General features: G+C 32.6%; 1 protein-coding gene across 1 annotated transcript in view; it reads left to right on the plus strand.

Annotated features, from left to right (window-relative positions):
* The first annotated feature begins 20,110 nt into the window (after positions 1–20,110).
* Positions 20,111–26,963, plus strand: part of LOC139095292 (uncharacterized) — a 30,359-nt gene continuing 23,506 nt past the window's right edge. Inside the window, exon 1 of the mRNA XM_070646596.1 lies at positions 20,111–20,291. Coding sequence (XP_070502697.1) covers positions 20,261–20,291 — 31 coding nt within the window. The 5' untranslated portion in view covers positions 20,111–20,260. The remainder of the gene's footprint in view (positions 20,292–26,963) is intronic.

Here is a 26,963-nt window from a genome sequence, read left to right on the forward strand (position 1 = left end):
CAGATCATTTAAATGAATATTCCAAAGTGGACAAAAATACGTTATGACTAGTTAATGTCTAGCTAATGACTTGTTCTAACGGTTTTTATGCATTCTGGATTAGCCTTCTGACAAATTCAGAACATTGCTCTCTACAGGAGTATAACGCCAAAATCAACCTTATTCAAAAAACCAACCAGAATCAACCAAAGTGTTGATGCGTCTACTTTACCAGAAACCACCCATGAAATTCCTCAAGCCTGACTCATGCCATCATTCATACATCACTCAACAAGATCAGTTACACATTTATTAATAAATTAATTTATCTCAGTGTCAAAATTACCTTGCAGTATTTAAAAATCTTATTGATCTCATCTACTTCTCATAATTCTTTTTTGAAGTATTTTTCGTGCTTTAAAGACTATTAAAAGATGATCCTCATCATGATATTAAATATATTGTAAGTTTAACATTTAATTGTTAGATCGGCATTTACGCTGCTTTTTCAAGATCATTTTACGTCTGTCATGAAATTTAAGGAATTTCATTATTTATTGGAACTGCTTTAAAGCCAAAAATGTGCTGGGTAATACAGCTTTGTCCAGTCATTTTTACAGTTCAACTGTTTCAAGGCTTACCGTTGTCAGGTAAATTGTTATCAATTTTATGTGAATCACGATCTAGACACAACTTCTGCATTTGCACTAGATAACAGAATTTAACGATAGTTGTTCACGACTTTTCGGTATATCCATCAACATTTTATGAAACATCCACGACTTTCGAGTTTGAAAGTTAAACGTGATTGTCACCTGCTATAATTTTCCCTATAAATCCTGCATATATATACAATATTTTTTGAAAGCTATCCGAGGTAATTTTTGCATGCGCTCGAATATTCCATCATCTAACATTTCACACTTGACCCTTTAATCCGCATCCGCTCGGTTCCGCCTCCTATATTGGACGATCAAATGAATGTTTTTACTATAATTGCATGGGCATGCACCATTGTACGGCTTAAAAAAAAGTTTAGAGATGGAATTTCCGTAAAAAGCTTTTTTTTTCTGTTTCATGAGTAGTACAAATGTAATACGGAGTGTCCAATTAATCGGTTATGTATGCCTATGCAACTACCGCATGTGTGGGAATGAAAATTGTGTATTTTTTTGGCAAGTCAGGAAATGTCAGGGGTTAATAATTTGAAAAACATGTCATAAATTTCGACAATCATCTTCATCATCATCACTTAAAGCTATTCTGCTTGATAATTCGTAGCATTAAACTTATATAATAATAACAATATGCCACATACTTCATATTAAATGCCTTTTTCGTGTTTACTATTGATTGCAAATAATTTCATTGCTTGCTTTTGTACTTTAAATGAATCTTCCTTTTGGATTCTCATTCCTCTGGTATCTCCAAATACAGATGGATATGCCTTATACTCATTCACACGCTTTGCAGATCTATTACAACTTGTAGAATTGTTATGCGGATGCATTAGAAAATATAATAAAGGTGTACAATATTGAATGTAGTTGATTATCAGGCAAATATAATAAATTTTTATTATACAAACCTATTGCAGGCTATAACAAGCAATTTTTCTTCATGTGCAAGTAAATTTACATTAGAGAAATGCACAACAGAGACATTGAGAAGAAATTATTGGAATATTTGATATGAAAACAGAAGTTTGAAATGTTTTTGAGGTTATGAGATTGTTAAGGTTCAAATTAGACTTTCCAATCAATAAATACAAGCTTGTGGAAGCTCTAAAAGTGTCAATGACTATTGAAAACCGTTAAATTTCGAAATTTGCAATCCAAAATTTTTAGGTTCAAATTTTGAACTTATTAAAAATGTAAACAATTTCATCATTAAAGCATTGAAAATTTGTGTTTAAAATGTAGATAAATAAATTTAAGTGAATTAAGAGCTAGATCGGTGAATCATCAGCTATTTAAGGAGGTTTTTGATGAATTGGAATCAACAAAGATGATTGAGTTATAAATAAAAGCTCGTAGAAGCTGTTTAATGATAGATCCAACTTAGAATGAGACAATTAGCTCAAATACGCACTAACCAAGCAAGCAAGTAAGTGAAATCAGCAACAATATCACTTTCCAGCTTCCAAAAATGACAAACATGAATATTTTCAATATAAAGCATCAGCAAATACCTAACAATGTGAAATTTCCCTCAATAATTCAATACTTAACAGCCTATTTAATATCACACAGAGTTTATGACTTGTACGACTGTGATCGCGTCACGATACCATGTAATTTAGCCCTTTTGCATCTAACAAAATGATGCTACTTTGTAGATTAAAATCTCATGAAACTCAAATTATTTCATTCCTTTCACCATCAGTGAAAATGGAAATAAATACAGACAATCAATAGCAAATTGCAACAAAATCGCGATTAATTTATCAAATATGTGAAGCATATTATCGATTTCTTTCGCTGCCTATAAAGAATAACGATTGTACATTTTTATTTCTTATTTTTCTTTTGAAAAAATGTGTCATTTTTTATAAATTTACAACTGAAAATGCCATCACGACTTTTTCCATTGTCTTTCAGCTGTCGATATACATTTTATACTTTGTATTGGATGTGCTGGCTTTTTTGATGAAAAATGAATAATAAAGTTCTTATTCGATTATTCCATTGTTTAATAATCCATGAAGGAAATAATTTTTGATTGAAGATTAATTTCTTCTCATAAAGCTCGATATTGCTGTTTCCCTTTCTAAATGCTTGACATTTTCCAATAGCAAATAAATTCTTTTTAAATTTTTTTGACATTTTGCAATCAAATTAAAATCATGTTGATCTTTCATAAACTGTACTGCATCTATTTAAAAATCAATTAACATCTTTCGTCACATATGACGTTCCCATACATTTTATTGTAATTACGTCATTTTAATAATAATTCCAATAGAAATAAAGAAATCGCCTCGCGAGTCCATAAATTTCCTTACATGTCTCACATGTCTATATTGCTTGCATTTTGTGCATATAAAGTGATGTAAATTTTGTATTAATGATGATAATTTCTTCGTTTTAAAGTGTTTATTGCGAGGCAACAGCAACATTGAAATGGACAATAACAGAAAATAGGCGATACATTGATGCAGAGTTGGTAAATTGAGCAGAGTTTGAAGTCAACTCGTGTTTTATTTCGGAAAAGTCGAGTAAATTCCAACAAAATTTGAAACAGTCCATTTGCAAAGGCACCACTACTTCACCATGTAAACGGCAAGACGCAGAAGTTTCTTGAAGGCACCATGACGGCTGTTTTTGGCTCATTTTGCTGGTTAACAATGAAATTTGGTGTACCATGCCGTTCGGGACTCTCGGACACAGAATCCCCCACAATCCGCTGTAACGACGCCGTCTGGTCACTAATAATTCGACGCAATAGTACCCTATCAGACACGATGTGCTATTCGGGACAATATCTTGGTCATAGACGTATCTTAACTGGTTTAGACTTCGACTTTTCCATATTCACACAAATCACCAAAGCATCACCTCTGCATCAAATGTGATCTATCGGAATTATACAAAACTATAAGCTTCTTTCACATCTGACATCATATGATGATTTATTATATCCACATGCATGTCGAAAAGTAAATAATTACGCAATTTGTACGATCAAAAAACTAGTACTGTACACAAAAGGTGCTAGCATCGTGCATCAAGCACTCACTCTCCATAATGGGGAAGAGTCAATGAAATTAAAATCAAATCACTTAATGATGATAGTTCAACTACAAATAATTATTATTGTTCTCGCATCAGATCAATCAAAGAAGAGATGTATCCATACATGAGTGTGGAAAGTCTTTCCTACAACATCATGAAAGTGAAAATTTCTCGGCAAATCCCTCTTTTATGCAGTCATGTCGCTCAACTAAGTTGAATGGCTTGTTGCCCTTTTGTTTATTGGCGTTGAAAGAGCAATTTGAAAGAGGATGATATTTTTTTTTGTATATGCGTGACGAATTCGGAAAGAGATGAAATATTGAAAATGATGGATAATGTGGTGAATAAGAAGAGCGCGAAAAATTTTTGTGGGTTAATTGAGGTTGGAGGTGAATTTAGGCGCATTTTTGTATGGGAAAATTGAGTTTTTTAATTTAACGGTGATTTTAGATTTGAATTTGTAATGGGTATTTTAGATTGGAATTTGTTTGACGTAGTTTTTCTCCCTTCAGTAGTATTAACAACAACATTAGAAATTGCAGTCAATAAATTCAATTTAGTCTCAATTTGATACTTTTAAGGAAGTTCCAGATACTTTAAAAGACAGCTTTAACAACTTTCAATTACTCACTATCCAAATCGATCAAGTTACCATATTAATCGCTTAAAATTCCAGCGTAAACTATTAAAAAATACGTCAACATCAATTCAATGCGTTGGTGTGAAACAGATTTTTATAGCGTTCAGCAGTAAGGTATGTAAAGTCGTGAAGTGCTATTTTAAAATTTCTCAATGAAAAAATTTTTGTTTGACTTTATTGAATAAGTGAAACTTTCCTATTAAAATTAAATTCCCTGACAGAGACTATGATGACTATGACTTTTAATGGAATGATTGCATACTTCAACATTGTTTTTATCGTCAAATTGCAATCTTTTTTCACCATACACTGGCACTATCGCAATTTGCGCATGCAAAAATTATTATTATTACGTTTTTTTTTTTGATAATTCCCACATGAAGACAACAAAATTTTTGCTCATTACTCCATAAGTCATGAAATCGAGACGCGGGAGCACTGCGGGTTAATGACTTTCAATTCGTACCCAGAAGATGGAGAAAAAAAATCTCAACGCTCCTTCAGCTAATACAAAAAGAAAGCCCCAAAAGAGATGAACCGTCATGTCAGGCATAAGTTAAGTAATAAATTTAATTAAATTTTTCTGCGTTTAACATGAAGTTGGAGCATAAATCACGACATATTTCAAGTGATGATATGTACCGCATCTTCATCAAAGGAAAGCTGGAATGTCTGTCACTTGTTATGCACGCCCTGTATCGTATTTCAAGTACATCATTATTGTGGCTGGAGAGTCAATCAAAAAATTAGTCAAAATTAATTTCCTGAGATGAAAAATCAGCCATAAAGTTACCTAAAGTATGATGCATTGTGAATTATTACAAGTGGATTGTTCCTGGTTCGGTTGCAAGTGATGTATGTTGTGTCTGGGGTAAGGACGTCAAGTGGAATCTGGGGTATCGAACCATATATTATAGAATCTGCCAGTGTGATGGTGAGATATTTGAGACCGAGTGGCTGGACAACTGATCGGAAGATGAGAAAGTGGGTTCGATTCCCAATAGAGGCCGATCACTCTCTGGTCGTACAGATCAATTGTGATTCATGGCCATAGAGGCTACCGCATGCAAATTCCTGATTCCATGTGCAATATTGTCTCGATCAACACCTTCGTCCACTTCTTAGTACGCCTATGTGACTTATTGACATCCACAAAGTCAGACTTAAGCATCATATAGTGTACTATCAGACGTCATTTATGAACAACTCCCATTCCTCTTTATCTTCAAAATGTCAGCAAGAAGATGAGCTTTATTTTATAGACCTTATTCGAGTCTCATTCGTTCCATATAATCTCGTGATATATTGTGGAATCGCATTAGACTCACTGTCGATACAAGCCTCTTTTTCTCATCTCAGATGTAGATTGAAGAAATGCTTTCATAATCACAATATAATGTGTGCGCAATTTTTTTTTTTGAGCACAAATAAATCATTGAAAGAAATTATTACATATTGTTATTGGACACTCATATACACCTGGGCGTTGGTGCCAAAAAAGTGTTTTGATGAATTACAAAATTGGAAAAAGAAAATCGTGCCTAGAAAGTTTCTGTCTTATATATATAGTCCTCATTACTCTCTTCTAAGTGGGTCTATATCGGCAAATGCAATAATAATAATGACGATAGTAAGTGGTCTTTTAATAATGTTTATTACAAGTCGGGTTATGCAAATTAATTATGGTATTTTTGACGTATTTTATTGGAAATATATTTTTCTTTCTTTCCTTCCTATTGATTCTTTAAGCTTAAGTCGAGCGATGCAAATTTTGATGATGGGAAAACAAAGACTTTTGTGGAATGTTTTTGTTCTGTAATGGAACTTTAATCCATTTATGGGTAAATGGAGTTATTCAAAGTCAAGTCAGTGATAGGTTAATGAATTTGAATGAAAAGAGGATCCAGAGTTGTTCTTGCTCAAATGGCTGGTCTAATCTAAATAAACAAATGTTGTTTTATTGTTATCTAACCTTAAGCAATCCTTGCCGCTATCTTGAGCAAAGACAAAAGACAATCCCGAGCAGCACAATGCAATACTCCGAGTATCGAGACAATGACTAGGACAGTAGTGGGCAACCTATGTGCCGCGCTAGTGTGCTACCAAAGATGTTTGAAATTCCTTAATAGAACCGTACAAATTGTGCGGTTTTGGTCGAAGCTTGGTTCTGTTTAGAAAAACGGTTATCGACCACTGGTCTAGGCCAGTCTGGAAATGTCTGTGAATTTTGAAATCTGCCTAGATATCTGTCGTTCTGAACATAAAGAAGTGAAGTCTTAGATAATAAATATCATTGTCCCAGACAAGCCTAACTCAGACAACAACACTTGAAGAATCAACACCCCTTTTAATTAATTCCAACATAAATGATCTCTAATGTGGCATTTTAAAAACATTTGACGATTGCATAAAAGACCTCATAAAATCACTTGAAAGACATTAAAAAAGACCCAGCCATCCCTTTCCTGTCATTTTTTTCTAATTAATCAATTTATGTTCATGTATACACCAGCTATAAATACTTTTTTTCAACATTTTTTTGTTCATGCTTCTTCCGACATAAACAAATTGCTATTATGACTGAACTTTCGACCATTCGACGACCTGGAATTATAAAACCATATTGCATTTTATGGTTTTAAGCTTAAATGAATATCTCATGTATTGACTCTCTATATGTACATGCTTCATGCTGTACAATTGAACTCTTTTTATTTACTTTCAATTTATACTGTCTGAAATGTTGTTGGACACCATGCTGAGATTAGTCATGAAAAGCTCATTGTGATAATTGTATGAAAGAGGTCTATAAGTCTACCTTAGCCCATCTTTCTTTTTGTAGCTGTGGTTTTTGGTGAATTGATGTTGAGTTTACAGTTTGTCGATTGTGAATCTTACCGTTTTCACAGTAAGACATGAAGTTGGCTGATTTTGAACCTATTTTGAATGATTTTTGTGATTTTTAAGGCAATGCATTAACAGTTCTGACACCTATGACTGCTCCATCTGATGCTTGTCACTTTTTTCTATACATTCTATCAAAAATGTGACACCAAATCAGCTAATTTGACAGAAAAATCTACAAAAAACTTTTCGAAGTGAAGCCACGTGTTATCAAAAATTCAACATTTTATATTTCAAAATTTAAATATTCAAAAATACGTTAAAATTTTCAGATCTATAAAATCAAACAACTTAATCAATTCGAAGCTCAAATAATCATTCAAAACAATCTCACGTACTTGATCATTTCATTTACTTTGTTAATATTATTAAAAGATCTCAACAAATTATGTAATTTAAATTGGATATAATCATAAATTAATTTATCCATTTATAACATTACGTTCACTATAAAGTTAATGTTCAACATCTATTAATCGACATTATAGTGAGAGATATACGTACATATCTATTTCAGGTTAATATTTTCAAGTGTTTTTTTTTTCTGTACTAAATCACATCATCATCATCAATAGCTGTTGTTTAAGTTAATGGAATTAAAAAACAAAAAAATAATAGCGAATTGAAAAAAGAGATAGATAAATGGAATGATTGAAATGGTAAGCTGGGAATGCCAAGTAGATGATTTGAGACACATGAGTAAGAGTTATGTTAAATTAGTGTCGACTGACTCGTACAGATGGCATAATAAATATATCTGTTATTGCATTTTTTTTTTCATAATTCAAATTTAATCCTGCTGCTCTTTTTTTAGAGATGTAAGTACATTTTCATGCTCATTTTGCATTCAACTTTCAAAAACAACTTTTTCTAATTTTTTGCATCGAAAATCTTAAGTAAATGAATGAAATAAGATAGACGAAACAGTTGTAGGAACAGAAATTGAATCGATTAAAAATGAATATTTGCTGCAGCGGCGGAGAATGATTCAAAAATATTATAATTTACCGCAGTCATTAAGGCAGATAATAAGCATAAGGTAGCAATTCGCCACTGGATAGAAGTTTTATCATGAATATTTTTCGACGATGAAATATGAGACGATTATGTGAATTTAAATGTATACCTACAAAAAAACGTTTATTTATCTCTTCATCTACCCATTTTGTTGCCATGTGAAATGGATTGTCGGTGGTAATAGTGCTGTATTATTTTTATTCGCAGGCTTTAGCTTTAGCTTACATAAAATTTCTCTTAATTTTTCAGAATTATGCTTTAACCTCAGTTTAAACAAAAAAATTATCGTAACAAATATTTTGTAATAGAAGTTTACGTAGTAAGCTGTGAAAGTATTTAAATGATGTGGTCTGGGGTGATTTATGCTGTATTGACCTAATGTTTTGCTAGTATTTACATGAAAATTGAAGTGTCTTGATTGCGAAATGGTTTAGTACTTCGATATCTAACTGATCTAACAACCCTGCGATCAAAGATTCGAGACTCGGTAGTAAAGCTTTGCATTTGTCCTTCTTCAAATGTTATGAAGTGCATATGCAGCTCAGAGCCTTCCTGTGATAGGTAGTAATGTTATCAAAGCAGATGTTCTAATCCTTCTGGTAAGTCTGCTCTGGCGCACTCTTACTCGTCAACCAATTATTTGCCTGAAACGCTATATCGCAGCTCTCGATCTCAATGATCTGAATCTGCTTATCAAGTCTATTTTTTGCAAAATATCCAAATTCTCATTACAAGCAGCATCTCTCCATAATCAACAGCAAAATCTATCTACATACACCCCAGCATGCTTTATATACCTTTACTTCATGCCGCAGTGTCACTGATTCCATGATCAGCAAATCTCCTGCTAGCATAGGGGGTCGAACATCGATGGGGGCTTACAAACCAATTTAATAGTTTGATTTCAGATTATAACCTTGTTGTTCAAGGTTGCAACTGCAGGAGGATGATGCTGTGAAGAAGTGCTGCAGGGTTTAATGAGAATCAACAAGGTATTTAAGTTGCATGTCATCTTCATACTTGGTGACTTATCCCGAACAACACAACGTTGTACGCTTCGTTGCCGTGTTGACGACAAGACGCAATGTTGCTCTGACTACCGTGTGGTTTGCCTTGTAATGTTGTTCGGATTATCTCACAAAAAAATCAGCAATAAGCAGATAATAACCAATTTAATTACCGTATTAATAGTAGGGTTTTCAATCCCGGGATCCCGAATACCGGGATCCCGGGATTCGGCTCGATTTTCCAATACCGAAATCCCGGGATTGAAATTTCGGTATTCCGGTATTACGGTATTGAGATAATCTTAGGATTTTCAATTTTTTTCATTCAATATTCAAATTTAAAATTGAATTTTTTTTGCCAAATAAAGTTAAACCTTAGCTTAAAATTTTCAATTTGCTCTACTTTTTGATTAAAAATCTTTATTCACAATTTATTCTACAATATCTTGTTGCACTTATTCAAGACTGGTACAAGACGGATACTGATCCAAAAACAAATCATCGTCGTTTTCATTAGATTAGTTATTTCTCAACTGATTAACATCAATTTTTCAGTTCATATCATTAGAGACGTTAAAATTTGTCGGGATTAGGGTTTTGAATAGCGGAACTGATTTGTATGAAATATTGATATTCAATACCGATATTGGAAAGATTTTAATATCGGTATTGAAAATCCTATTCGGAATTAGCCCCGAATATGAAAGCCTGGAATCTGTCTTTACATATGAATCAATATGAACTTGAAACTTATTTAAAGTAGAGCTAAAGAAGTCAGTTTTTGAATTAGATTCATTTTAAATGGCAATTCAACCTCAATTTAATTCAAATTTAGTTAGTTTCAGTTGTTTTGAACCGTTTTGAGCATAATTTGATACCGGATTTTGAGTAAATTATAATATCAGTATTGATCCCGGGATCCCGGGATCCCGGGATTGAGAATTTCCCAATACCGTAATCCCGGGATTGAGATTTTGGTCCGGTATTGAAATCCCTAATTAATAGCCAATTCATCCACATCACGTGTGATAATGAGCGCAATTTTCATCTCATCTCTCAAGAGGCTCTCAAGTCACACAACATGAAAGAAATCAATAATAACAAAATATTTCTTAATTACATTATCACGTGTAAATGGAAAGGAATGAATGATTTACAGCAACAATTTTACACAATCGTCAACTCAATGGATGATGATGAGGATGACTAAGATGATGTTTATTATTATGTGACTTAAATGCCTCATAAAAATTGATTGGAATGTGAAAGATAGTGACGATGTATTGCGATTGAGACATTTTCATACCTGAATAATGTTCCACCTCAACATTACAAACTGAGGTAAGTAGAATTATTTTTGAATTCATTGACATATTCCCTTACGAATTTTATATTTTTTATGTATTTCAAAATGTCATGTCACGACGTATTGCGTTTATATTTACTGCTTTTTTTTATATTTTATACCCTGACATACACATTAATTGAATTATTTACAACAAAGCTTGGTATGCTGTGTACGATTTCTTATTCAATTCGTGGGCTTCTCAGTCATCTTCTACTCATAAATTGCAATTCACATAAAATGCAATTCAGTCGCAATTAGTTATTTCTTTTTATGTGTAATGAACAGCATTAAAGTGGATTTTTATGCATACAATAAATGTGAGTGTTTAGTATGCTGTGGATGTTGATAGTATGGATTTATGTTGGTTACTTTGTCATTAGATCTGAAAAACAAGGTAGGAGCATTTCAAGTGGACAAATATGCGACAGAACTAATCATTAAGTGGACATTAACTTTCCATTTGCTAAATTAGTCCTCCATTGACTGTGTTAAGTCGCTCGGGATGACACATTGAAAAAGGACCTCATAGTTCTGACTGTAACCAAATAGAATATGTGGTATTTAGGTTCCGATGTTATGGATTTATGTTGGTTACTATATCTAAGAATCTTTAGCCAGTGTTAACATTCGAGCCCTGATCCACCTGGAAGTTTCGTATAAACGTAATTAATTGGGATATTTAGGTTGTAATTAATATAAATGACTGTGCCTGGATATTTGGTAAGTCTCTTACACTACGCTCAAGCTGATTAGTTGAGTATAAAACAAATGTTCTTCAAAATCTATGTTAATCTGCAAGTTTATCGAATGTTTTTGGTTCTGAGTCAATTTTTATAGTTACAGTAGCAGACAAATAGACATTTCAGGTATTTTAGGAGTATTTTTGTATCACGAAAGCATGCTATTTGACTTTTAGGCTTAGCTAAAGACAGCATGAGGCTAGCCAACGGTGGAAGTTTAGGCGTCAAAGCCATCTTCTGCTTTGAACATAATTCTACAATTTTGTAGGCTTTTCGAGTCAGAAAAATCAAATCCGCGATAAAATTTTGAATTTTTTACACAAAAAAATCAAAACTATCCTATTCCTCAGACAATGCTTCTGAAAAGTCTAGAAAATAAATACTATTTAACCTGAAATAAACATACACGTGCGTCACGAAGCTACCTTACTAAAAAATAACAATTTAATTGTACAACAATCAAGTATGTCACCAAAAAATAAAGTCCACAATTTTTCATACAAAAACTGCACTAAATTCCACCTAACTCCATATATCTTCACACTAATTTCCATAGCAATTACCACCGAAATTATTTCTTGAACAATTATGCTGTAGACATTAAACAACGTGTTGAATAAATAAAATTACCGTCATTGCGTTCACAGCTTTTTTTGGGTTCTTTTGTTCCACATCGTGCCATTTTCGTAATCTTTTTCCATGCACTCTTAAGATGAAATAAAAATAAATAAACATCATAGCTCAAAAAAAAAAAAGTGTGTAAGACTTCTTCTCATGATTTTACCATTAATCAATTAAAGTTCATTTGGCTTATTTCTTGTATACATTTTGTAGAGCTGTAAATTGCCCATAATTGCATTTGGGATTTGCAACATATTTTATGAAGTAGAAAAGAAAGAGAAATAAGGCAGACTCGATGGTATGTGGCTTTGTATTGTGAATTAAGAACATTTTCACGGCACTAGCAAGATAAGCTGAAAGAGCAAGAAGTATAAAAAGTGAAAATAAATGGAACTGAAGTTTAAAGTCACATGGAATCGGATTACAAAATTCTGCAGTCACAGTAAAGAAAACAACACAAAAAAAAGTAAGATTCAGTTCCCGTGGAACGAATCATGAGAATTGAAATTCAATTGCACTTCTCGCGCCTAATTCAAGCCATTAAAATGACTTTAATTAAAAAGCCAATTAGCTTTTAATAGTAAGCACAATGTTGAATGTTTGTTACTCTTTTTTTTGTTTGTTTCGGTCACCGTTGCAGAATAAAAATTGAGAGTGAAATAAAAACAGCATCATCATATTAAGGTCGGTTCCATAATTTTTATTGAAATGTTAATTGGATATTACAATTGGGATTCTTGCATATTCATTGTCTTCTTGAGAGTGATTCATGTATGTTATTAGAGGAAGAATTTGAATAATTTTCTTAAGAAACATATGCAGAAACAAGAAATGTATTAAGTGACGTTTACTGCCTTAGACTAGTGTTGTTCGAACTGTTTTGTGCCACGGAACACTTTGGAAGTAAGCCATGACCGAAACTGTCCACAGCAAGCGGGTCGTGGAACTTCCAAAAAATTGCCGCGGCAAACAATTAGGACAACACTGTCTTAAACAGTTCTAGACTCTCAGTCTTTTAGAATAATGGATGTTCTAAGAGAAGAGAGAGATTCTTTAGGCTTTATTAGTACAAATCGGTAAATCGAACAAAAATTCGGCTTAGGACAGACGTGACTCTGAATCGATTCTGGATTCATGGTGGGCTAAATCCATCATCATGGTAGAATCACGTCGACATGGTGCCAGATTCTGAATCGATTATTCGCCTTGCGCTATCCGGGTTTCGGATGTAATGTTTTAAATTGGAATCGGAACAAGGATTCCAAGAACTGCAAGCCTACATTTACTGCGTTATAGATGAGTAACCTGCAGTTTTCGACTGTACCTATAAAGTTCGTTAACAACTACAGGCTACACGGAATCCTTCGGGTCTTAAATCACTCACTCAAAAGACACACAACGGAAAAAGTCGGAAAATGATGTCCTTAACCAGGTGTGACTCTGGATTTAATTTGGATTCGTTATAATCTTACTACATGCTATTTGAATTTTATACGATGTCGGAAAGACTTAAGTCCACTTTTTCATACAAAATCCGAGTCGACTTTGAGTTTGACACTATTTTCCAACTTTACCACACTGTGTGCCTTTCTGGCAATGTCATAACAATTTATTTTTGTTTCACTAAAAGTTTATTTGAAGTCACTAGAACCGACACATTTTATTTTATTTTTTAAATTCTATTTTATGTAGATAAAACTGAACTTTTAGACAAAAAAACTAATTTACTCATTCTTCAGGACTTTCCTCCGACTCTTTGGGTTTCTTATGACTCTTGACGACTTTATCAAGAAGTTTCTTTCCTTTTTTGCTTACTTTTGATACAGCATCTTCATCACTAGCTTCCGATGAACTGGCATCAGCTGCTTCTTCACTTTCGGCAGCGTCTGAAGAGTTATCTGACTTTGCATCAACACCTCCTTCACTGTCAGTCTTTCCACTGATGAATTTAATGATTTTGTCGCAAGTTTCTTTCATAAATGACAAAATTTCATCGACAACACCGCCACCTGATCGTGAACTTGCTGGTTTCTTTTTTTTATCTTCATCTAATGGATCAGTTACTTCAGCATCAACTGGTGCTTCTTCTGATGCAACTGGTTCTGATGCTTCTTCAGCAGGATCCTCTTGTGCTTTTGTTAATGCTAAATAAATTCACTTTTTTCACTGATTATGTCTTTAGAATTTGAATATATTATACAAATTACCAGTAATGCTAAGCAACAAGAAACCAAGGAACAAGAATTTTCTGAAAGTTTTCATTTTTTTATGAATTTTTGCTTTTTTAAACCTTTTATGAACGACCTAAAGTCACAAACTGAATGAAATTTGGAATATAATGTAGATGCTAGAGTATATATTGTCGTGAAGTCGTGACATGACTGATAATGAAAAAATTGCAATTTTTTTAATCTATTTTGCGGTTTAAAGGAGAAAAAAAAATTAATTTATTTTTGTGTAAAATTCTTGGGAAATTTTTAATTACAGGTTTTTTAACGTGTTTTGGAATAAATAAAGGCAAACAATACACTTTTTTCAGTCGGTCGGTCGGAAGGTCGACTGCCATTAGCATCAAATAGTCTTAATTCCTGCTTAGATCATGTAATTATTCCTAATTTAATTCAAATTTGATTTGTAAACATACCTGAAGTTGGCTGCGAATGAGAAATTTCACTCGAAAATTTAAATATTGAATGACAGTTACAAATATTATTATACCTAAAAATTCAATTCAAAGTTTGCAAAATACTGATTTTTGGGGCAAAAATGCGCTGAAGTCACTCCATAAAGTCGAGGACTTTCAACATTTCTTTTATAGTCAGACAAAAAGAAAATTGAGTCAATTTATGACTAACTTTAAATTAGTTTATAGATAATGGATTTTTGCTACTGGTTTTTACAATTTCAACAGTAACTTAATCACAATTCCTTGTGTCATTATTTTCCGTGAAATTTGAATGAATCATTTTAACGCGAAATTTTCCACTTCCATTTTATGGCTCGTTTTCAAATTTTTTGTTTAAGGTTTTTTTAAATGAATAATGAAAATATTTAACAAAAAAAATTTGCAAGATAATAGGATCAGACCGTGTCTTCGTTTAAGGTCGACTTAAGTATTATGCGGTCATTTATCATCAAAACAATTTTCGCTCTTCCCGCTGAGATTTCAATAGAAAAGAATTTATATTTCAACATTGAAAATGTATAAAGCATGCTAGAGATGATGATTGCGGATTTTTTTGAAGCTATTAATGATGATGAAGCATGGCTATGTTTAGTTTATAGTGTCTACTTGTCTTTTTATGCAAATTTTAAGGCAAATTCTCATTTTGAGTCAAAAAGGAATGAAAGAATTCAATTTTGATTCTGAATGTTGGATTTTGTGTCTTGATCCAAAATAGAGTTGAGCTGTGCAATTTGCGTTTGGTTGGCAACCTGTGAGCCGCAACCATACCCGAAAAAGGTTGCCTATCGCTAGTAAAGAGAAAGATTGTTCAAGTAAGCATTATGTCACACTCTCTGAGATCTCCCGGGAGCTCAGTAGGTAAGAACACTTGATATTTAATTGATATGTCATGAGTTCGAATCCCACTCAGACTAAATTATGGCAAAATGTAGTTTTTCTCAAGAACATTAGTTGGAGTAAGGTTCCAAATACTAAAACTTGCTCTAATGAAGTAAGTTCGATTCCCTTCCATGCCAGAATGCTTAAGTCAATGCTGCAAATTAGGAAAATCCATGAAAATTAGTCATATAAATTCATAATTTTGATCCAATTAACAATAAGCTTTAAGGAAATCCAATTCCCTTTCCACAGCTCCGCACACTCTACCCATGAACTTGTCACTGTGACATTCTACATACACATCGATTTGCCCCGTATATCAATCAAATTTAAGTGTCAATCTCATGTTACTTTAGACAGTTAGTTCATACATTGATTTATTTGCAATATTTATTAATGAACGTAATATGAATTCCTTGTATGAATTTTAAAGTTCACAAACAGATCAGGTTCAAGTTGCTTTTTAAGGGTAGTGCTGAAATGCTTAAATTATTTTAATTTTATTGAGTCTGAATTGCAAATAAAGGAAGTCAGGACTAAATTGTCGTTAAACTTGAACCTAAAGAACAGCGCTTAAGTCATTCAACCTTCAAAAAGCTACTTAAATTTCCTTTTTCATCAAGCGACACATAAAAGTCGAGACAGAAGTTCCCACACCTCCCACCCAGCCATGCTACACCTTTCCTATGAACAGAAATCAACATGACATTAGTAAAATGCCGTCAAAAATGGTATTTATGTGCTTTTAAATGGAATTTAGACTATGAAAATGAATTGTTAGCTAAACGGAAAGAAGAAAGACTATTTTCACTTCTCTTTCTCGCTGCATATCCATCCACAACCAACCACAACTGTTGCAGCATCAAAATTCGACGACACGAATTCGTGCAGAAGATTCTCTCTCTCTCTAAAATATTTAAACTCTTTTTATATATGAAAATATGTACAGTCTAATGTCAAGACAAACTTCTCATAATTTGAAACTCATGACTCTATGCGACTTGCCAGGCAGCTCACAAACAATCACTTTGCATTTACATCAGACGAACAGTGCAAAAACTACCATCACATAGCGCGCGATTGATGTAACAAAACAACAGCAAAAAAAAAATAGCTTAGGGGGGATTTGGGAGTGATGGCTGTTATTTAACCGTTTTTTGGAATTTGAATTTTGTAACGGATTTTTAAAATTTGAATTTTTTGAAAGCTATTTTTTGTTTATGAATTGAAAAATCATTAATTAACGTGTTTAGGGATTGTTTTGCATTTGGAGCTCGATCAACAGAGGAATAGCTAGATGTAGCAGAGTTGATGATTCAAACATGAACGCTCTACGATGTCTGATTGTCTAGATCTCAATCATCATCCAGTCAACCAACTTGCCAAGCAAAAAGTCATTATGTAGCGTATTCTGCTGCTCTAGACTCTCTAAAACTTAAACGTCATTTAAAAACTAACCCCAAAAACAAGAAGAGGAATAAAAAAAGTGGAATTAAATAAAAATTTATGTATATGAATTTGTTGGCTGTGTTATTATATTATTATATGAGAACTTCTCTAAACAAAACAAAAAAAAAATGCAATGCCAATTAAAGGTTGCTGTTTAAATAAAGAAATAAAATAGCGCGAGATACTGTGCGGCGTTGAAGAAGGCGAGGAATGAGATTATGACAAGTTGAAAGGCTGTTTATGAAGGAAATTTTGAAAGGAAATTTATTATTATTATTTTATTATTGAAAAAAATATTTTGAGATAAATAATTAAATATTTAGATAAAAATATGCGCTCGTCTTTAGGTCGATGATTAATATGTTGGACAGTTGATTATGACTTTTCCTTATGTCATTCAAATGGATTGAATAGGACGGGGATTTTTATTATATTCCATAACTTCTATTGAAATATACGCAAGTCTGTTCAATGAGATAATATCGCATGCTTTACATAGTAAGGCTTTGTAAAAGAGTTTTGTATTCAGAAAGGAGGAAGTATTTTAGTATCTTAGGAAAGTGAATTAATGTTTGTCAAAGAATTGAATTTTGTTTGATGAATTTGTGTCAGTTGTGACTAATTATGATTCTATACTCACTAAGGTGTCGTTAATTAGAATCCAGCACTCACCAAATTGTCGTTTACTAGTTTCCAGAAATCATGGCTTGCTCTAAATTGCTAACTAATTTAATTTTTTTGTTTACTTTCTGAAGTTCAAACTTTGAACTATTTTGATTTTTTCAAACTAAGTTCAAAAATTAACGGCTTTTTGTAGTTTAAGAAGCATTCAAATTGGCTTTTATCTATAAATTGTTCGCATTAGAGCATGTTATGCTTCAAAGTTGATAGTAAACCATAAGTCCAAGCATATTTTTGATACGCACAGCATGAAGATGTTCAGTCCAATGAAGCAATTTATCAAAAATTACATTCCACCAAATAAAAATCGTGAATCGAGAATGATTCATTAAATTAAAAGGGAAAGTAATAGCCAAAAATCACATCCACAATACATCATTTTGTACAAAAACAAAAAATTCATCTTTGTCACATTCCTTCCTTTAAAAATTGCATAACATACTTTAATGACAGGTTATTAACGTGTCAAAGTGATCAAAAATTTATCTACAGTGTCATCTTACAGAAATTAATAATTAAGCGAGCAAAAAATGCCGTCCAATACACAAATTAATTTAATTAAAATTTATGAAGGATTTCCTTTTTGCTGAAAATTAAATTTTCTGATTCATCATGCATGCTGGTTAATTTTAGAATATTTTAAGAAACAAACAATAATTTAGCCTCAAAAGATTCTAAACGAAGATTGATTTATCATGATTTGAAGCTCGTGAGGTCCATTTTTGTTAAAATGTCAGAATATACTGATTTTGAAGCTACTAATGCAATTAAGATACAAAGGCGTAAGACACAATACCAACTATAATTAAAATATCTTTTTTTTTTTCAAGAATTCAACGAGCCATGAAATTGTTACACATGTAGACATTGAGACATAAGAAAATGATTTTTGAATTCTCACATAAAAACAGCAACAGCATTGCTTGGCAGGGGGTGATCATGAATGATGTAGAGCGGGTAAGTGACAATTAAGTCTCGAAACCAGATCAGACTCTAACAGACAACAGACATACTCACCTAAATGAGCGTGCTTATTAGTATACTCAATCATTATAGTTGAGTAAGCTCAGTTTGTGAACACATTTATGAGCATGCTCTTTGTATGTTCGGGCTAGAGTTGTCAGGTGCTATCATGGCAGCTTCTGTCTCATTATATGCAATATCAACGTAAAGGCACGTCTATTCATAAGCAATAAAGCTTACCTAGCTAAAGGCATTTTCTAGACAAATACACTGCCTAGGAACAGACACTAGATAAATAGGCAAAGACAAAAGCGAAAGGCAATTTGTAATCACAAGCTTGTATAGGTAATAGTTGGGAAGGAGCAAAATTTGCTGCATAAGCAAATGCAATGCCAGTGATACATTTTGGCCTTTGATAGCAAATCGATAGATGACTAATCTGCTCAAAACTAATATTTTCTTAATGTCAAACAGCTAATCACCGCTTAAAGAACCGATGACCAAATTCTTGGACGTCTTTATATGGTCTTGAACTTTGGTGGTCATTTTTTTTGGCATTTCTAAGCTTTTTACGAACACACTGTTGACATCATGGTACCATGTGATCATACTCGTTGTCTCTTTGGGTTTGTGGGACAAAATCTGATAATTTAGGATGATTCCAAATGTAATTGATTGTCTTTAATGGCCTTGGGACACCTCTAATCGACCTTTGACATTTCTGGACCCAATCAAAAGGCTCTTGATGTTCATTGATATCTAATGACGCATATGGATGCTTATAGAAGCAATTTGATGCACTTTGCGTCATTTGATGCACCTTAATACTCTTCGTGGACACAACTGGTGCTTTTTGTCGCCCTTGGCTGCACATGACCACTCTTAGAAAGACTATAAGCACCCTCAAACATAGCAATCTTGTATTGCATAAATCTAAATTTAATAAACTCATTATAATCTTCCCCTTGGAGATGTGAATGGCTGGAATTTTTTGCCAATTTTTGTTAATGCTTCAGCTTCTCTTCTAACATTTTTACGCGAATCAACACTATTGTGTATTGGTATTTTGCCGATTTTCTAACGACACATTCAACATAGCATTTATATATTTCTTCGTACGTTGCATTCATTTACATCTTCGAGCCTGTGCACACACAATACACTACACAGAGACCTCCGCTTAAAACCTTCTTATATTCATTATATGTTGCTATTTTTTTCGTCTTGAGCTCTCAGCTTCAAAAAAACTCTTCCTTTCATTTTTATTACATTAAACATTGAGATCTTTACAATTTCATTTTCATTTCGGCTGCTTTGCGGTAAAGTTGTGCCTCATCATTTCGTCTTCTCGTGAGTTTTGTATCTAAAAAATAATAATTTTTTGGTTTGTGAATTTTTAATTTATATTTGCAGAATTTTTGGTGAAAAATAAAAGAAAAATATCAAATTTTGTGACATAAAAAAGAGAGTTGTGAATTAAAGAATTAAGAATCATAAATAGAATTATGAATATTTAGTGGATGAAATTCTATAATTGAAAAAAAAATTTAAAATCAGTGAAAAAATTTGAAAAAAATTCAAGAAAAATAAGAAAAAAAATTTCCTCATCAAGATGAATATTTTATGGATTGTTCTGATTGTCGGTAAGTAACCATAACTAATTATATAATAGCATTTGCCATAAAAAGTTCTCATCCATGCTATATAACCCATTGGCCCGTAACATCTCTAATTTAACGATTTAGTAATGAAATTCGATTTGACATACAATGATTGTGCAATTTGAAGCACTTGTTGATGGATCTATAATTGAGATACAATTACCATTAGTGCTCATCAACAAGAATTAGTTTTGTCTTGACTTCCCTCCTTTTGTTATGTCCACATAATCTCATCATCATCAAGAGCTTTTTTCGTAATTTAATTTAAATCCACTCCTATTAATTGTGGAAAATTAATTATAAAATGTGGAATAGATTTGAATGAGAGTGGATTGATGAGGATTGTTTGCATAATTTATGCACTAATTTATGTCATTGGAATTTTTGAAATCAGTCAGAAGTTGTGAGGGAAAATGAATTGAAGAGTGTTGTTTGAATCTATTGGATTGTGCTAATTTAATTGAATCTTGATCCTGGGAAGTATTTCTATTGATCCAGGATAAAAATCTCTTCAAAACAAAGCTTAATTAATAGTAAATCTGAAGATTCTAAAAAAAATTGATTCTTTTTGATTTAATTCAATTTAACTAGAACTTTAAATGAAATGATTAGACAAGACTTAAGCTATTGTACGATTGTTAATGTACGATGTTTATTCTTCGAAGTATAAAACCAAACTCAACTATTGTATGAAAAAGGGTTTACAACTATGAACAATGAATATTATTCAAATGTCAAATGAACGTTAAAATAGAAGCAATAAATTTTGTTAAATCACAAATAAATGGTGGAATTCAAGCAGATTGAATGTTTTCTAACTATTAGATGAACTAATAATGTACAATAAGCATCTTAAGTAGTCTTTATCAACTGAGAATGATAGAAAATGAGAAAATCTATTGGAAAATGCTAGAAACTTTATTAAATTTGATTGCAAACATCAAAATTCAACACTAAAGTTGGCTTTGAATTTGAAAACTCATATTTTGTTCCATTAAATCCATCAAGTTCTTGTTTTGAAGAGAAATTTCACGAAACATTTCGAAAATCCCAGCAAAAAACCATTAAGAAAATCTGATCATGAACTCAAAAACTTGTTAACCACGATTCTTCACTTCAGTCAACTTCCGAGTTCAACTCCGTCATTCAAAGTTGAACTTCAAATTTCCCTTCGACCAGCCTCAAATTAAAACTAAATTATGAACATACGATGATCGGAACTAAAAAACAATTAACCAGAAAGAAATGAAAAGTTATTTTTTTTCTACTTCTACTGCACATGTTGGGCTTGTAAACTGTAACATGATGATTGCCTTCTTTCATTCAAAAAAAAATATTCAATTGTTTTCCACAAGACTATCGCAATCTATACGTATTTTACAAAAAAATTACCAAATAAAGTTTTTTTTGTTATTTTTATTCTTCTTTTTTTTGCAAGCCCACCCTAACCTTCTTCTTGTACGTCTCATTTTCTCACAAAAGTATTAGAAAATCAAGTTTGAAAAATTGTTTTACTGCTGAAAATTAAGAAAAAAAAAATTGAATTTCATGATGAGTGTAAAATGTTAGATTGGCTGAGAGAAGAAACAATTGCCAGACACACGAGCATAAGAAAAAAAGATCGCATGGCTTTGATGAACTTTGGAAATTTTTTATATTTTGATGCAATTCATCGGCATGGGAATTTTTTTTTGTACCTTCTATTTCCAAAACATTTGAGAGATGTGTAAAATGTTATCTAACAAGACCGTGAAAATTGAAAATTGAGAGTGGAAGCTTCTTGTTGAGAATTTTTTGATGCATCAAAATATGGAAATAATAAATTTTGAGAGATAAGATCAACAGCCAGACATGGCAGCCTATATACTGCATATAAGTGGGACAAAATTTATGGTCAATGATTTTCAACAAATAGAGTATCTGGAACTTTAAATCTTAATTTATAAATTTTGTCGAGGTATTTAGTGCTGAATGATGACAATTTATGGATGATGATGGCTAAAGGCAGGTTGAATCTTGCTCTGTAAGTGATGTACTTACTTACTTACTTCGCTGGTCGTCCGGATCAGTTGTGATCCATGACCTTCCACAGGAATCGCTTGAAGCTGGCTCTATCGCTGGCTACCACTTGCCATTTCTTATACCAAGTGCAGTAATCACTGTAAGTGATGTACATAAGCCTAATTGCTTCCTTACTTACTTACTTAATGCAACAATGATCCTATAGGGAGCTTAGGTTACAACAAAAGGCTTTTCATGTGTCACATGTGGTTCATGTCATTTTTCAAAAAATTGGGTGTCACACAACTGTGTCACGACACACAGTTTAGACAACACTGCCATAAGATGTCAATCATTGATGAGAATCGATCCCATGTCTCCAAAACTCAAAATTACTGATTTCCGGCTAACTTACTTAACCATTCAGTCTACAGACACATAAATCGCACATCGACAGATTCCCATACATCCGTTCCAATACCCAAAACTCATCCAACTTCAACACTACAATGAACAATATGAAATATTAAAGAATGTCGCTTCATGATTTCAAAAATGCTTGATTTATTGCTAGAAAAATGTCAATCAAATCTAAAGGCCTTAATAAATCTTGACACTTATGACGGTCCATAATTGACAGGAAATCTCGAAATTCTTCAGCACTAACTTTCCCACAGATTTCTCTGAAAATAAATTGCACCTCACATGATTATTTACGAAAAATTTACTTAAAGTTCATCCAAAGGTCCTCATTTAATGATTGCAGATTAAATACACGCGCCTTTAGCAATTCCTACCCAAATCAATCCAAAATCTGATCTTTTTGCTGTTCCCATCTTCAAAAATTCACGAAAATGTTAATTACACTTTGTTGTTTGAGTAAAGGATGGGTTTTAAATGGCAATATTTGAATGGTTTTCAGTTCTGATCCTCACGTTGAAGTGAAAGCCGTCAATTATGACATAAAAGTGATTGGGATATCAGATAGAGATTCATTCACCTTTTGGGAATTGTACTCACGAAAATAAAGTTAAACAGCTTAATGGCACTAACATGATTTGACTATTTCAGTGGTGGGCAACCTGTGTGGTGCGACTCACTAGCCATGTGGCTTGAATCGCATGCTTTGATCGTGGCTTACCACCAAGATTTGTCGTTGCTTGTCACCAACATGTGTCGTGGCTTGTCACCAACATGTGTCGTAGCTTGTCACCAACATGTGTCGTGGCTTTTCACCAACATGTGCCATGTCACAAACAAGATTGTCCATCCCTGTCTATTTGGACATTGCATATAAGCAAATTCTTTGTAATTTTGCAAATTCATTTCATGTTGATGGGATTGGAAATAAGCACAAAATATTTAAATGACTTTAAAGAAGAAGAGCATAAAAATGATGAACCCGGACTTGATTTATTTGTTCAGCATTGCTGCATATTATTAAATTAAATATCTCATTAAATAGTAAATAGCTTCGAGTGAGCATCATAAAAAAATGTTAGGTACATCAATAATGACTGCCAATAAATTAACAATGATTTAATAAGCTTCATTTCTTTTGGGATTTGCTGAACTGCTAATCCTATTAGCTGAGGGTTAAAGAGGCAAAAATATATTTTGATTTGTATGGTAACAATGAGCATGGAATTTTAATGGATTTGGAAGCGAAATTGAAATTTAATTTGTCATTTCTTGAATATCTCATTAATTTTGAATATTTTGGATGCAAAAGTCATGGACTTAGCATTTAAAAAAATATTGAATTCTTCTTGATTATTGGCTTGGATAGAGTAAGTTTGGACAGCACCAAATTCATCAGATTTAAAGAAATTACAATACTTTTTACTCAATGTTGAGTGACATACAACTGTCATATGGTCATATGTCACATGATCATATGGTCACAAAGCGTATTCAAAGGGATGAAGGTTTCAAACCTCTTTTTGATTATAAATTTTTACAATCCATATGTAATAGTATCATATGTCACATGGTCACATAGTTGCATGTCATATGGTCACATGGTTGTACGGTCGCTCTGAAATTCTGTTGACAATCAAATAATTATAACAATTTTTCTCAAATCAACAGTAACAATCTCATTACCACTTCATCATAATAACTTCATAAATACCATCCATATCAAACGAAGACGATCACAATTGTCCCCATAAATAACCTTTCCATATCAAAGTGAAAAAATCTTGTTAATAAATTTTAAAGAAAAAAAAATTTCAAAATCGCAATAATTTTTCCACGAAAACTTATGTCATCAAAGCAGTTCCATCATTGCATCATTTGTGGTGGATGGAACTTCAAGTACAAAATAATTTAAATGACACAATATTGAATGTGAATTATTATAAAATCAAGTAGGCTCAAAAAACCTTTGCGATTATTATTGCTTATTTTTTGCGTAGTAATGATGTCTGTTGTGTGCAATGAAAATTAAAGATTCTGGGAATGGCTGCGAAAATTGGTAATTGATAGTTTGGTATGGGATTTAAGGTGCTAATATAGAAATTATTTAATTGATTTATTCTTATTTGAATGGATTAGTGCTGCTTTAAGTAGCTGAATAATTAATGCTTAGAATTATGCAAATTAAGGCTGTCTATGAATCTTAATGGTGTCTACAGATTTAATGATGACTAATTGAGACTTCATATGAATTAGTAGTTGTTGTTCTAACTAAGCTTAGCTTAGGATTCAAACCATTGCTTCCTATTCTTTCCTTTGCTTGTTGTCCAGATCATTAGGCGTCTCCTTAAGCTGATTCTTTTGCTGGCTTCCGTCTGCTAATTACCGATTCAAAATGCAATACTATCTCTATGAACAGCTCCTCTCCATGTGTTCTTAGATCTTCAAGATTAGGATTCGAACCTACAAACCTTCAACTTCCGCTCATATGCTTCAATCACTTCACTTTATGAGATCTTACAACTTCCACTTGATTAGGATTCAAACCCACAAAACTTACAATTTCCGGTCACATTCATTAACCACATCCATTCATCACCAACAGACCTGTCAGTAGCTACTCGAACATACTGCCTAATCTTACACACAATTTACATCTTAACCTTCTCAATTCATCACATCCAACAATTCAAAATCAAAGCAATTTTCATCGATTCACTCCAATTTTCAGCACAAACAAATTTTAAATTCATCCATTTTATGTTCAATTGAGCGAATAAAAGATATTTCATCTCTTCAAGATCAAAAGACTTAAATGCCTGCACATTCCATCGCATCGTAATTTTTTTTGTGTGCACAAGCACAAGATTTTTCAATCTTATTTATTTTGTGCATTGAAACTATATAAAATTACAATGGAAATTTTAATTTTTTTTATTAACTCAACTATTGCCCTTCAAATGTAGAGAAGTTAAACAGGCATTGCACTTACATAGCACACGAAAAAATTGTTTTAAATCGAGATGATGCAATTTAAAAAATAAGAATTTGCATAAAATAGCACATGAGATGCTGTTTGTGACCTTTTATGCTTACTAGAAAAAAAGATCTTCTACGGATCTTCAGTTTTTGTGCAGTTTGAGGAATATTTGAGATGCAAATGAGAGTTAATATGCAAATTAGTGCAGATTTGGTATTCAGTGAGGATGTGATAGCTATTTATAGTGAAGAATGGCTTTATATTGTGGTACGACATGGTATAGCAACGTGGTGTGCCTGCCCAGTACCAATCACACACTAGTGGTGCCATGCCACCATACCACGTACCACACCACCATACCACGTGTCACACAACCATACCACGTACCACACCACCGTATCCAAAAATGTGGATAAATAAGTATGACAAATATCCAAAATGAAACCAGAACATTTCTTCAAATTAGGTTCAACTGAGAGAAAAAGGCATGTGATCAAGGTTCGAATCCTATCAAATCCAATATGACATATCAAAATTTCATGAAGCTTCAAATCTCAAATTTGCAACCAAATTCCATTCCATCCTCAAAATTTTATCAAAAAACAGATCAAATTTCAACTTCACCCAACTAAAATCATCATTGTCTGAGCAGCACCTGCTTAATTCCAATACAAATGACATAACATGATCATAGACAAAAGCCACATGATCAACAAAAAAAAAATTTCCCACAGATTAGGCTTGGCTTCTATTTGATATTTTAAACATGATGTATCGAGAGACACGTTCACAAAAAATACTCATCCACAACCAGTTGGTCATCAACTATCCAATAAGAAGAATTTTGACGATTAAATTAAATTATGGAACTAAAAAAAATGCAAATTATTATGAAATTGTTTGGAAAAAAAATATTCAGCACAAAACGTGTAATTGGATCCATTTTAAAGCCAATTATGGTTGAGTTCAATAAGTTCGTGTACATTGCATCCTAAAAAACTATAATGTATTTCTCATAGCTGACGATGACACTTCAATGTCATATCCATGCATGAAAAAAATGAGAATTGAATTGAAAATGAGACTTTAATGATTCATCTTGTGGACCGAATCATCACTTTTTTTAATTCTTGAGAATCATTTCCTTATGTCTGTCGCTCTGCTGCATTGTTGCACTAGTTGAAGATGACTAAAATGTAGGACAAATGTTAGAAAGAAGAGGAGAGGAAAATAAAGTTGAATGAAAAGGTTAA

This window comes from Chironomus tepperi, unplaced genomic scaffold (genome assembly GCF_022539635.2).
Source record: "Chironomus tepperi strain 1889 unplaced genomic scaffold, CSIRO-AGI_Ctep_v1 contig_364, whole genome shotgun sequence".
In the NCBI taxonomy this organism is placed as follows: Eukaryota; Metazoa; Arthropoda; class Insecta; order Diptera; family Chironomidae; genus Chironomus; species Chironomus tepperi.